General features: G+C 45.5%; 1 protein-coding gene across 1 annotated transcript in view; it reads right to left on the reverse strand.

Moving 5' to 3' along the window:
- ngef (neuronal guanine nucleotide exchange factor) overlaps window positions 1-6,283 on the reverse strand; it is a 57,283-nt gene extending 51,000 nt beyond the window's left edge. The window contains exon 1 of the mRNA XM_084309392.1: window positions 6,050-6,283. Coding sequence (XP_084165518.1) covers window positions 6,050-6,269 — 220 coding nt within the window. The 5' untranslated portion in view covers window positions 6,270-6,283. The remainder of the gene's footprint in view (window positions 1-6,049) is intronic.
- Window positions 6,284-14,705: the final 8,422 nt, after the last annotated feature.

Genomic DNA, 14,705 nt, shown 5'->3' on the forward strand with positions numbered 1-14,705 from the left:
TTTTAGCCGCGATTAGAGACCCATGCCTTTCATGTGATCAATTGTCAATTGACAACCAGGTTGAAGCACACAACAGAAAGAGGCAGACAGTACAGTAACACACACACACACACAAACACACACGCACACGCGCACACACACACACACACACACACACACACACACACACACACACACACACACACACACACACACACACACACACACACACACACACACACACACACACACACACACACACACAGAGAGACACACACAGCCTCCTTTGAGGACAGGAGGGCTGATTGGCAGGTAGTAATGACTTTGAGACTGTGTTCTCCAGAAGAATGTGCTGCCAGGGGGGAGCCCTGTATGGATCGGGAGCATGTGTTCCCAGCAGATTGCCCCTCTGAGGACCAACAACGGGCTTTCCTACCCGGCGCTAGTTCCAGTTGATACGCTGTTTGTCTAACTCCTCCGTTTTCTATCTTTTGTTGGGTCATTGTTCTGACCAGCTCTCTCCTCTGCCTTGACTTGCCCTGATTCACCCTTAAAGGGGCAGTTCACACAAAATGACACTCCTTGTCCGGAGGGCCATCTATCCATCCAGAGAGTTTCGGTGTGATTCGCCTAGTTTTGGAGATATCTGCCATAGGGGTATCTGCCGTAGAGAAGTCTGCCGTAGAGAAATCATGACCCAGTTACTCAAGAACTATTTTCTACCGAGTACACCCCCCATAATAATGACCCCCCCCCCCTCTACATCCCTGCCCCTCCGTCCAAGCAACTGGTCTGATAAATAATAAATAATAAATAATAAATAATAAATAATAAATAATAAATAATAAATAATAAATAATAAATAATAAATAATAAATAATAAATAATAAATAATAAATAATAAATAATAAATAATAAATAATGAAAATGGTTTGAATGAGTTCCATGAAATTCGAATGGGTCAGTAGCTAGGATACAATCTGTGTTATATACATGCTTATATTTAGCTTTGAGTTGTTGGCAAGTTTGGAGTGAATTCACTTTTTAATTGAATCAATCCGCAAACTGGGTTTTCTCCAAAATTCATATTTTGGCGTTTGCCCTCTCCAGCCTCTTTACAAATTGTTTGGGATGAATGCTCTATCATTAGGGCATTAAACCGTAAATACCGTTTACCTTTTTAATTGAACGATTAGCCCTATTTCATCTGGCAGAGAGAGGGTCGGTTGTTGCACTTTATGAATGGGGATCTTAAAAGTGCTGTTGAGGCAGCAAAAAGACTAAGCGTAGCTGTGACTCTCATCAAAGGATTCTACGTTCAACTGAAATGAAAAAGAATTATTGTAATTGACCAATTCTCAAACAAAGGTACTTTCAACACAGCGCTCGCTGTTTTCCACGTCATCATTATCTCGTGCGACAGCAACATGCGCGCTGTTTACTCCGTCACATGATGGTGAGACAGGAGGGCAATTGAAAGGAATCGACCCCTGACCCTGGTCGTCAATGATTGCATGCACAGCAGGCCTCTTGCTGGGGAGTGTGACACACCAGCTGACAGAATTTCCCCCTGGGCATTATAATGTCATTCTTATCTCCAGGCGGAATCCACAGGCTGGGTAGTAAGACAGGAACGCCTAGACCTACTTTCCGGGTTACTGGCAAGGCAAACCTATCGGAGGCTCTGTCGCCAGTGTCTGTTTGACATGTGAGTTTTGAGTCATTCTTGTTTTGACGCAAACATTTCAAAGGGGGTACGTTTGAATCTTCTTCAATAGGTTCTTACCAGGTGCGCGGTACAGAAGGGCTCTTAGGTACAGAAATAACCAGCACAGAACTGTCCTTTATGTACATTTATTTGGAACGGGCAGAGACAGCTATAAGCCTTCCTCAGCGTTATGCTGGAAAAGGGATCATCCCTATGTTCCCCGGGTCCTATGTTCCCCAGGTTCTATGTTCCCCGCTTTGATTGATTAATAGATTGAACATTTTATACATTTTTATTATTTTATTAATTATTAATGTCCGCCTTGTTTCGAACGGTTAAGCTTAGGCCCTCGTTCGAACTGGTTAAGGTTAGAGTTTGGAATCAGGGCTGGTGGTCTAAAATTTTCAATCTATCAATCAATCAAAGCGGGGAACATAGAACCCGGGGAACATAGGACCCAGGGAACATAGACATGCTCCCCTGGAAAACTAAAATTAAGATGCCCCTCTTTTTTCATGATCTTTGACCGTTGCGGAAACATTTAGTTATTATTAAGTTGTTTTCTGCCAATTCACCACTTCCGTAGGCTTCCATTGTATCTGAAAATGTGTCAAGCTTGACCCAGGGCAGGTGTGGCTGATTAAATCAGGTCATTAACAAGGTCATTACCCACAATGCCATGGAGAAGAAGAAAGAAAGCCGATAAACTTCAAACACATCGCACATCTGAAGGCGCTATGCTGGGAGTGCTTAAGTTGCCTGGCAAAATAATAAATGTTTTGCAGGTAACAACATCACCTCAAAGCGAGTAACAACAGCGGCCAAAAGAAAGTAACAACATTGCCCAAAAGAAAATAACAACATCGCCACAAAGCAAGTAACAACATTGCCCCAAAGCAAGTAACAACATTGCCCAAGAGTGAAATATTTGACACAAGAACAATGGCTCAACCCGAGCAAGAAATGCCAAGGACAGAGAAACAATGGAAGCATGATAGATCCAGACACGGTATGGACACCTGACCTGCTTTTACAAAGTAGAGAGAATCCAGGAGTGCAAAATCAGCCATGCAGAGATGACCATATTTCTCATGAACTAGACTACTCAAGCTATGTACCGAATGCTATCGCCACCGCTCACGACTCTCCAAGACACCTTTGTTATCGTTTTAACATTTGTGATGTTGTACCCACAACAACCGTGTTGTTTCCAAATCAGAGTGTGACTTTAAGGTACGAGAGCCGCCTGAAAATAAATTCTATTCAATGTGAGATCCTGATTCCTATTAGTTTTGAGAACAAAATAACACAACAATTAACAACCATTAAGTCTTAACAGGGGTCTCGATGACGGCCTATTTAACCTTTTTGCATTGGCCCAGTGTGGGCAGCTAAAAGACGTTACTTCTATTTGGTTACTTTAGTTACCGAGCCGTGACGGTGATGCACGCGCCCTCTCTCTCTCTCTCGCTGCTCTAAGCACTCTTCCTGTACTACTCAACTGGGGTCAGTCGCAGGGAGCGCGTGCCTGCTAAGCACTGGCATATTGCAGCGCAGCATGTCACCCTCTGCTGATCTCAGATCTCTAGGGCACATGGTGTTCTGTGACCCTGAAGATGATCTACGACGGTTCAGGTATGTAAGTGTACCATACTCCAGCCGAGGAAGGGAGACGGTGTTGAAACAGACTTTGCACTTAAAAAGACCGCCGGTCCGGCTATGTGTATTAACCATCTACATCGCCCATAAGTCTGCATCTACATCGCCCATAAGTCTGTTAACGAGGTGTTAGGCAATGTTCTTTCAGAACAAAGGAGGCCTATTTGATGTTGTGACGCCACATTCATACGCACATACGCTCTTATGTTCATAATTGCTGGTTGTAATAATCCCATCAAAGGGAGGGTCTGTGTTCAGAGAATGTACCGGGAAGGACAGGTCTCTTCCATTCAAAAGCAGCTTTTGCGTTTCCGTGGATTGAATCGAGCGGTACGTTCACACACTGCTACTGTAAAGAAAGGTGTGACTGGAGTCACTTGCGAGATCAAAGTGACAACACAGCTAGTCTGATGACGACAATGGACCAGAATACGGTGGACTCTTGGTTTGATGCAAAGAATTCTATTGCCTTATGTTTGGGGGCGAGGTAGAGCGGTTGTCTGGTATTTGGAAGGTTACCAGTTTGATTCCCGCTCCTCCCGGGCGTGTCGAAGTGTCCTTGAGCACAGACACTTAACCCCTAATTGCTAAATGTGTGAGTGAATGGGTGAATATGAGGAACAAAAATTGTAAAGCGATTTACCATTTACATTGGTTTGATGCCATAACCCATCCCACTGTACAAAGAGTCTGTATGTCTAGCTCCACCCATGCCAATTCAGACACCAAACACTGGGTGCCAGGCCGGGAGGAGGAAAACAGATGGATTCTTCACACTACGCAGTAATCTGTCACATATTTATCGAGACATGCCATCAGTCCCAAGGTGCGTCAATATCGTATCGTTGATCAAACAGAAACTAGGAAGTTAAACAACAGCCCTGGCGAGACTGAAACAAGCGAGAACTCTTGAAGACAGATAAGATAAACGTATCCCTAAATAACCTCATCGTTTCATCTTGGGCTTTGGTGTCATTGTCCTCACAGGATTTTTTATTACCGTACCAACAAAATCACACAAGGATCGGTTGTTTTTATATTCCATTCCATATAAGAGCATCATCTGAGCTGACTGTGTTTTATCGTTTTACAATTGCCTCATGTGTTTTACAATGTTTGCCTGTTTAACTAGGGTGGCTGGTGCTGCCTGAGTAGAAATGAATTAACTCTGATCCCACCCAGGCCTGTCAAAAGGTGAGCAAAGTCTAACTTTGAAAATGTTTATTGTACTGTACATCCAGCCAGGCCCTAATGATACACTGCAGTTTTTCTAGATCAAGATAATGACGTTAGGAGAAATGAAATAATGAAAACGAACTGAAACTATATTGTGTCCTAACAAAAAATGTATAAAACATTTCAAATTAATATATATAATTAAATGTCTTTAATTTGAGTCAATTTGGTCAGATCTGTCAACACAGCCAGCATGATGACTCATTGGGGCTTGTTCATTGAGACTGGGATGATGACTGTGAGTCAACTGCCTTCACTTGTTTCTATGTTCGAGACAAATAAAAATCGAATCAAATCAAATCAAATGTGTTTGTTTTAAACAATACCTATTCTGATCTTAAATCTCGCCCCTGACAAATACCCACCATGTTATAATAAACTATTATAAATGAGAATAAATAATTAAAACGAATAACTAATAAACTAATAAAAACATACTAAAACGAAACAATTCTAAACGATAAAAACGAAACTAAAACGAATGAAAAATACAAAACTATAATAACGCCCGAAAAACCTTCATAGTCGCTTTATATAGAACGAAGCCAATCAATGGACGTGACAGGTTTTTACGACCAGTAGCTTTGTGTGAAAGTCGGGAGGTCAAAGGTTGACGACTAAAGTGCAGGCCTCGCTCCCCCTGTCAGCCTGCGCAAACAATTGAACTTGTTCCTCGGGTTTCATTCCACTTTGATTTCCACAGGATGTTCCACCATCCTCGACAGTGACAGCAGCACACAGGCACTGCAGCGCCGTCAATGGGACACAAGAGCAGAGTAACAATACCCCCAGACAGACAGGCCAGTGGAAGGAATGAGGCTCAGGGTCAGGGTCTCACGCCATCAATGGGATCCACAGAGACCCAGGTAGATAAAGAACTAAAAGGGACACAGGGTGTGTGTATATGTGTGTGTGTTTGTGCATATGTGTATGTTTGTGTGTGTGTGTTTGTGTGTGTGTGTATATGTGTGTGTGTGTATGTGTGTGCACGTGTGTGTATATGTGTGTGCGTGTGTGTGTGTGTGTCTGCATGCACACGCACACATGCACAATTGCATGCATGTTTGTGTGTGTGTGTGTGTGTGTGTGTGTGTGTGTGTGTGTGTGTGTGTGTGTGTGCATGTTTATGATTGCTTATGTGTGTGTGTTTGTGTGCTACACTCCAATGTGTACCCTAAGGGTGTTTGCCATGTTTGATAATCAATTAGTTGAAAGAGTGAAAACATGTTTGTTCTCATCTACAGAACTCCTGCTTCGGGCCTGGGAGTAAAAATGTAAGTTGAATAAAATCACCTGATTAACCCCCCCCCCCCCCCCCGTGGCCTACCGTACCTCAACACAAGTATCTAAATGCAGGTAGATTCATTATCCGTTCTCGAGCCAGAAGCCTTCCTTTACTAAACTCACAGACAGAGGAACAGGACAGGGGGGGGACCGGGATGGAAAACATGTGTTTTTCTCCCTTACTTTCGGACGCGTCGGACAGCGGCGCCTTCTTCTTCCTCATGGAGCGGTAGAAGCGCGAGTTCCGGCGGATGGTCTCCCTGCTGAAGCCGTACTTGGGGTCGTCCTCGTCCTCCTCCTCGTCCCCGCGGCTGGGCGGCACCACGGCGGCCGAGCGCTTCTCCGCGGCCGACTCCTGCGTCTTCTGGCCCCACTTGCCTCTGAACAGGGCCGTCATCGCCATGGCAATAGGCACCTGGCCCCTCGGCCCGCTCTCCCACCCCTACCACCACCACCAGAACCAGCACCAGAACCAGCACCAGAACCAGCACCACCACCAGCACCAGAACCACCACCCACTCCTCTCAGAGTCAAGGTACGGGGGAAATTCCCACGAGGTTGACTTGGAGGGAAAGACTGGGATAAAGGAATCCGTCAAATATTATCCAGAATCCAGGAGAAAATCCATGCCTGTCAACGAGAAGTCCCCGGTCAGAAGTTATTCCCAGAGGTAGAGAAACAAAATGAACCTCAGCACCAGCAGACAGGTTAGCAGCTCTGCAGGCGAGAGCAAACTGAGCCTGAAGAAACTCTCCCTCCCCTGCTTCTCTCACTCTCCCTCTCTCTCTCTCTTCCTCTGCCTGGGGGGCAGGAGTGTTGTTGGTTACCCAGGCAGCCTTTGGAGCCAGTGAGAGTCAGCCCCCCCCCCCCCTCTCTCTCTCTCTCTCTCTCTCTCTCTCTCGCTCTCTCTCGCTCTCCCTCCCTAAGCTCTAATTATTGTGGTTGTGACTCTCTCTCTCTCTCTCTCTCTCTCTTCCTCCCTAAGCTGTAATTATTGTGGTTGTGACTCTCTCTCTCTCTTTCTTTCTCTCTCTCTCTCTCTCTCTCTCTCTCTCTCTCTCTCTCTCTCTCTCTCTCTCTCTCTCTCTCTCTCTCTCTCTCTCTCTCTCTCTCTCTCTCTCTCTCTCTCTCTCCACACACACACACACACCACCCTGTACTGTTTGAGAGGTAGAGAGACATTCCTGAGTCTAGGCTGGCCTTACCTGCCTGCCCAGCTTTCTGCTCCACTCCTCTCATCTCTGCGTGGAACCTGAAAAGCCACTCACCTGCGCCTGGGAATTCAGTATGACCATCTCTCCTTTATGGCCCCTTTATGGTTCAGTTATCAGCAGATCCTCCCCCACACATGTGTCCAGTCCACCATGGGTCACTCTCCTATATTAAGATTACGCAAGGAGGAAGGCAATATAAAAAGGATGTGATTCCCAGCGATGTCCCCCGTCCCGTGAACCTCTGTGTGTGTAAGCAGTGTGCGGTGCGTTGGCCTGCCTCTCTGGATCCGTTCAGCTCTCATATATATGGTCAGCTGACGGGGAGAGTCTGAAGTCCACTCTCTTTATCTGCACGCAGCAATAAGAAGAATGCCTGTGCTCCTTTTATGATGCGAGCTGGGCAAGACTGACTTGACAATACACAGTTGAGTAACCTAACCTGATGCATATACTGTAAATGCCCTCCTCTGAATCAGCAGAGAAGGGAGGCCACGGGAGCACGGCCTACTACTACACCCCCTGGTTCAAACCGTTTAGCTCAGAAAACGAGGCCGGTGGCTCATCTGGGCCCTCTTGTATGACGGCTTGGTGTGGCACTTTCAAGCAATCGATGGTTCGGCGTGCCTTGGGATTGCTTTGTTTCACCAAAGTGTGCCACACAACCGAAATGGTTGAGAACTATGATTGTATACGTAGGCCTACTGTTTAGTTTCAGTCCCGGGCTGCTTAGAATGGACACACTGCATGGGTTTGGCCAGATCTGTCCAAGTGAGGCCACCTCACACAATGTTCAGGGGGAAATTCCTCACACGTGAGCGTTATGTTTGGTATTTGATTAGTTTAAGAAACATTGTGGTGTGCGTACAGCCTAAGTAAACTAAAGATAGCAACTGAGAGATAGAAGAATCTGCCAAACAAATCTGGTTGTTGTGTTGTGTGTGATTATATCGAGGGGAAAACGAGTGACTTAAAACTTCTAATAATAGACATACGTTGGTAATGCAGACTTTGACGTCTCGACAACAGAAACAAGGCTCATGCCGCATTTAGAATAACACAATGGGGTTTGATCAAGCAGTCAAGCCTTTCCCCAGACTCTCTCACTAGGAGCGGGTGACTCCTCTGAGAGACAAGTGACGACCGGAATGAGTCACAACTGACTTCGCCCACCTACGTGACGGGTTGGTGAAAGTGGTTGGTGGAACAAGTGAACAAGGCTGACTAATACGTGGCAAGTGATCTTATATCCAGACCTATCTCAAAGAATCTTCAATGAATTTATATTAGATTAGATTCAAATGTGTTGTCATTATACAGCACAAGTACAGTACAACATTGCAGTATCTCACTGTAATGGCAGAATATTTAGCTAGTTTAGTTTCAATAAAGTTACCTTGTGTCATTTACATTTACATTTTGTCATTTAGCTGACGCTTTTATCCAAAGCGACTTACAAGTTTTGTACGACAAGACAGCAGGAAGGGTACAACTCTATTAGCTGAGTAACAATGTTCATCAAAGTGTTGAGTGCTATGGCGGCTAAGTGGCACAATGGGCAAGGCGCTCGCCACTAACGCAGGATATGCTGGGTTCGAACCCAGCTCTCTGCGTTGCTTCCGGCTTGGCTGGTCGTTCATACTAATACAATTGGCAGTATTAGGGGGTGGGAAAGCCGGTGGGTGGGGATCGGACGTTGTGGACAGCGACTCCTACAGGTCAGTTTGTGCGCCTGTACAGCAGAATCAGGAAGCAACGGGGGCAGCGTGAGCCTCCCACGCGTTACTCCTCGCCGCTGAGAGATCGCGCTGTGCAGGTGAAAAGATGCGACAGCTGCCTCCTCGTGTACCGGAGGGGACACGTGATGCAAGGCTTGGTCCACATTGCAGCCGCCCAGTGGGAGGCATGGTCTAACAACGTTCGAGACAGGGGTGGGTAGAATTGGATAATACGAAATTGGGATGGGAGAAAAATAGAAAATGGGGAGAAAAAGTAGATAAAAAAAAAAAAGTGTTGAGTGCTTTTTTTCATTTCAAGATATTGATTGAAGAAGTGTGTCTTTAGTCGATGGCAAAAGATTGGTCGGGTTTCGGCTGTCCTAACTGTAGTGGGAAGTTCGTTCCACCATTGTGGGGCAAGGACCAAGAATAGGAGGCTTCTCTTTGATGAGTGTCATAAATGGAATGTCTTGTATTTTGGAATTGTGGAACCCTAGCCCTATTTCCACGAATTATCATCAATATTATCAATGATGTTCTCAATTGGTGGAAGTCATTGCCAGCACAATCCATGCTGTTCTCCTATTGGCTCATAAGCCTACTGGATACCTGCAGCTCCAACTAGCCAGAAATAAATGCTTACCCCTTTCACTACCACACTACCAAATGGTTAACCCTTTCACTGTGACAATACAGAAGGTTAACCCTTTCACTGCCACATGACAAAGGGTTAACCCTTTCACAACCACAACCGCCTGTAGTGTGGTAGTGAAAGGGTTAACCTTCTGTAGTGTGGTAGTGAAAGGGATAAATGCTGAAACCTACTTTGGGCGCACTGTGGCTTCAGTGTTTGTTCAGGGCTTGTACAGATAGCGTTGCCATTGACTTTGCATTTGTTTTGTGGTTAACTAGTTGGAGTATGAAGAACAAGCACAGATTGCGGTGAAAAAGGACTCTACCATTAACATCATAAGAATCCAAAATCCTCAACTTACCTTTAAGGAAAACCAATAAATTTTGAGTTTAGTTTGTAGTCTGTTATCTTTTCCCCACTAGTAGATATGTATCACACTGTAATGATACAGCTATTTTAAAGGCCCTAGTGTTGTTAGCATTGCTAGCATTACTCATTCAAATAAATGGGAGCACAACTTATTGCTGGGCACAAGCTAACATCATTAGCTTGAATTAGCTTGCAGCTAGCAGTAGCCACAAGCCATTTTTAGGTTAGCCGTTAAAGGTAGAAATATGTCCTACAGTGTTAAAAGTGGCAAAAGTAGAATCGTAATTCAATATTCCTTTTCAAACATGTTTATTAAGACAGGGCGGCCGGGTAGCGCAGCGGACTAAGCGCCTGCATACCACCGCAGAGACACTGGTATCGAATCCAGCTGTCAGCGGTACCTCCGGCTTTGTCGGTCGTCCATACTAACACAATTGGCAGTGTTAGCGGGTGGGAAGCTGGTGGGGTTGTGTATCCTGGTCGTTGTAAACAGCGACTCCTACAAGTCGGTCGGGGCGCCTGCTCAGCGAGGAAGGGAACTGGGGGAAGTAGTGTGAGCCTCCCACGCGTTACGCTCCCCCAGTGAGAGTCCTCGCTGTCAGGTGAAAAGAAGCGGCTGGCTGACTCCACATGTATCGGAGGGGACATGTGATAGCATCTATCAACCCTCCCTAGACCGGCAAGTGGGGGGCAAATGCACGCAACGACCAGGAAGGGAATTGGCATAACGACTAAATTGGGACGGGAGAAAAATACAGAAAAAGGGGGAGAAAAAGTAGGGAAAAAAACACATGTTTATTAAGATCTCTTTCCCCTTTGTTTCATGATTATATCTTAAAATTAGTCATATGAAAGTGATATTTTAGGAACCACTATGATTATGTCTATACGGAAAGGTAATTTGTCCTCTTTTCTTGCTGTTTTTTGGGGGGGAGGGGGGGGGGGGGGACTGGACTGGGGAGGAGAACATGAAGGGAGAGGAGAGAAGGTCATCAGCTAAGGTGAAAAGGAAATAGTAAATGTAGACGAGAAGTGTTTACTTAGTGCCTTTAGTCCACAATGCCCTGAGCCTCTGTCAACACAGCAAAGAAACACAGATGGAAAGTGAGAGAGAGAGAGAGAGAGAGAGAGAGAGAGAGAGAGAGAGACGAGAGAGAGAGAGAGAGAGAGAGAGAGAGAGAGAGAGAGAGTGAGCTGACATGCCAGTTCTCGGATCACCTTAATTTAAGCATTTCTTCCCCTTCAGCTCCACTAAGACATCTGTGGAATGCAAAATATCCCTCGCTGAGAATAAATTGCGTAGCCGAACCTGGTTAGACCGTGTGGGTTCTGGCACACTGAACCTTGTCTAGTTCATGGGTCAACACTGCTTGTTGAAATCAACTACACTGCTTGTAACTCAAACCACAGTCCACACGCCTCAAGTCTGATAACACAAAACCTGCCGTGTTTCAATGAAAGAGAGTGTGTCGGATTTTGAGAGCGCGGTCTAACTTGACATTCAATGAAGAGAGAGAGAATGAGGAGGAGGAGGAGGGGGGGGGGGTTAAACTGATTAAAGTCTCCTTTTATGATATGCTAGAGTACGACACATCCACTAGAGGGGAGTCTTTCACAATGCAATGAAAAGTAACAATATGTATAAATTAATCCAACATGTACACACATGGCAGATGGATTTATTAACCGTACTTGAAAAGGAGATTTTACTAGATCTACTAGAGTAGAGATCTACTAGATTTGTCGATCATTTGAACAAATAAACAATCTTATTTTGTCATCAATATCACAAACAAACTCCTATCTGACTGTCTTGAATATTAATATGTAGGGAGTGTCAAGTCCCCGATTGTCAAAGGCTTCTAATTGTCCATACATGTATTGTACTCCCATCAAATGCAGTCAAACAACATTTCTTTTTGGTTAATTGTTTACAGTTGAGGAGTCACCTACCTCAGATGACTCTTGATTTAATAAGTGTTCGGAATTGTAATTCGAGCGATAACATGGGTATTACACAAGACTGGTGATTACATTTAAAGAGCTATGTACTGCTATTCCTAGCACTATTTGGGCAACTTTACACAATTCCTGTTAGTCTATTGAAGACATTTGTAAGTTTTCTTTTCAAAAAAATGCATTGTTTATATTTCTAATCAAGTACTCAAAACCATCATTTTCAAGCCTCAAGAAATCAGGCTGTTATGGCCTGCTCTGACCCATAAGCACTTTGAGTGACAGTGCCACACAGTCTGCACTGGTAGAGGGAGGGAGGGAGGGGGGGGAAGAGAGAGAGAGAGAGAGAGAGAGAGAGAGAGAGAGAGAGAGAGAGAGAGAGAGAGAGAGAGAGAGAGAGAGAGAGAGAGGGAGAGAGAGAGAGGAGAGAGAGGAGAGAGAGAGAGAGAAAAAAGACAGGCCGTTATTGACAAGGGCCCCCTCTCTCCCTCCCTCCCCTCTCTCTTCCTTTCTCTCCCTCTCGTGATGAGTCCGCGCGGCAGAGAGAGAGAGAGAGAGAGAGATAGAGAGGGAGGGGGTGGGAGAGAGAGAGAGAGAGAGAGAGAAAAAAAGACAGGCCGTTATTGACAAGGCCCCCTCTCTCCCTCCCTCCCTCTCTCTTCCTTTCTCTCCCTCTCGGCTCTCGGTGATGAGAGTCCGCGGCAGCTTGTGTTTTTTTTTTTTTCTTTCTTTCAATCTCCCGTTTGCGGGTGTGTGGCGCGTGGCCGGCAGGTACCCCCCCCCCCCAAGTGCTCTCTATCGCTCTCTCTCTCTCTCCCCATGCAGAGTATGAGGAAATGGTTTCGCTGTGTACAGTCAGTCTAGGTAGAATGTGGGCGGGCATTAGCTACAACCACAGAGCCAATCACATCACTGTCTGCTACCCAGCTGCCGTATGACGTATATCGGCCGTTCAAATCAAAATGGCCTGATTTACTGGAGGAGGAAAGGGGCTGAGCTGAATCACAGCAATCCGCCAATATGGTATTTAGACACTAAAACACATTGATACGAACTCCTATTACTATAATACAATGCTAGAGACTGAAAAATGACATTTATAGTACATGTCACCTTTAAGTCTAAATGAAAACACGTGTATCTGTGTTGTCTGTTACGTCAGATGCACAGTGGAAGGGTAAAAAAAATGTTGGTTAACTGTAGCGTTTCTTTTTCCAGCCAGCAGAGAAGAGGATGTGGTGAGGACAGGAAGGACGTACTGTAATGTCTGCACCTGCCAGCTCGGGGTAACAGACCGCCAGGGTGCTGAGTCTCATAGTGTAGCTTAATCATTAGACTGTCTCTGGTAGGTACAGTACTTACTGATGTACTGCACAGTGCTAAACTCACTTCACTTCATTTACCACTCATTCATTCAGGCCATTGCTTTTTATCTGTGAAATATAGTTTAGCCATGTTTTTAAATCGTATAAAGATGTTGTGGCAAACATTCATAATGTAGTAATCTCATATTTGTGAAAGTGCATTTTTTTTCGACATATGTACAGTGCAGGTCCTGTAGCCCAATAGGTAGAGCATGGCACTAACACTGCAAAAAATGTATGCACTCATTGTATTATAAGGCGCCTTGGATAAAAGCGTCCAGCGAATGGGATATCTTGTACTGGCTTCAGCGTCTTGCTTCACCTATTGCATGGTTCCAGCGCCAAATAGGCACCCACTGAAAGAATTGTACTCAATGCACCTATGACTGGCCAGGACCAAACCCCTCTGTGTTGCATTAAGCAGGTGTGGTAGCCATTTAATCTCCCTCCCACTTCTTTCACACTCTGGACGCCGTATAAGAATTATTCTCAACTTATCGAACAACGTTGAGATGGACACCAACTTTATTAGGGCCACCCACGGGTGGTTCATGGTCCGCCAGCAAAGTGGCAAACCCTCCTCCTGTGTCCACAATTTTCCTCCATTGACCCGTATCAAGCCAAGGCTGAAAAAGACATATAAAAGCAACCACCACCCCCTACCGTCAATATCTGTAGGTAGAGGGTCTTGTGAAGCAGCAAAAAGAGGGCTGGCCACGACAGGACACATCTATGGTTTCTCTTCTCTGATTCTATCTGGCACCCGGAAAAGAAGCCAAGACCTAAGCAGGTTATCCAATGTCAGTTGTTTGACCTGGCAGACGTGGCTTTCCCCTTCAGGAAGTAGAGTGGTCGTCTGGTAACCGGAAGGTTCACGGTTAGATTCCGACTCCTCCCGGCAGCGTGTTGAAGTGTCCTTGAGCAAGACACTTTACGCCTAACTGCTTCCGATGAGCAAGTTGGCACCTTGCATGGTCACCTCCGCCGTGAATGTGTGATTGAATGGGTGAATGAGAGGCATACGTTGTAAAGTGCTTTGGATAAAAAGAGCTACATTAATGCAGTCCATTTACCATTTGTGGCCCAGAGCACCACTGCTGTGAACAACATCGCTCTTCTCTCCACCTATCTGTTCACAGTGGCGACGGGTAAAGAACAACTTAAGAGGAGATGGAAATCTTCGCCCTTTGATCCACTGATGCTATTCTTCAAGCTACAGCTGCTGGAAATGCAGTGGCTAGCCTATCTCTATCCTGATGCAGAGATACATTTGACTGTCCCAATCCAACCTAGATGAGCAAAGGAAGAGGCTCGTTTTGGCCCCTGCTCCGAGGACGCTCTGCTTGGAGCCTCCATCATGGAAGTGATGGCAGCCTATCAGTCTATGGAATTAGAAAGGTCCAGCCTCTCCCACCATGTCCCAAACCTGCAGACGTAAGGTCTCCTCTGGTCAGCGCCTAACAAGCCCTCCCTCTGCCGTGACTACAAGGGAAAACGCAGAGCTCCAACCAGAGCTCCCTTTTTTTCGAATGAATGACACCGATGAGTTGTACTGCAGTGTGGCCGGTCCTAATGATACAATCATAG

This window comes from Notolepis coatsorum, assembly GCF_963971535.1.
Source record: "Notolepis coatsorum genome assembly, chromosome: 1".
NCBI lineage: Eukaryota > Metazoa > Chordata > Actinopteri > Aulopiformes > Paralepididae > Notolepis > Notolepis coatsorum.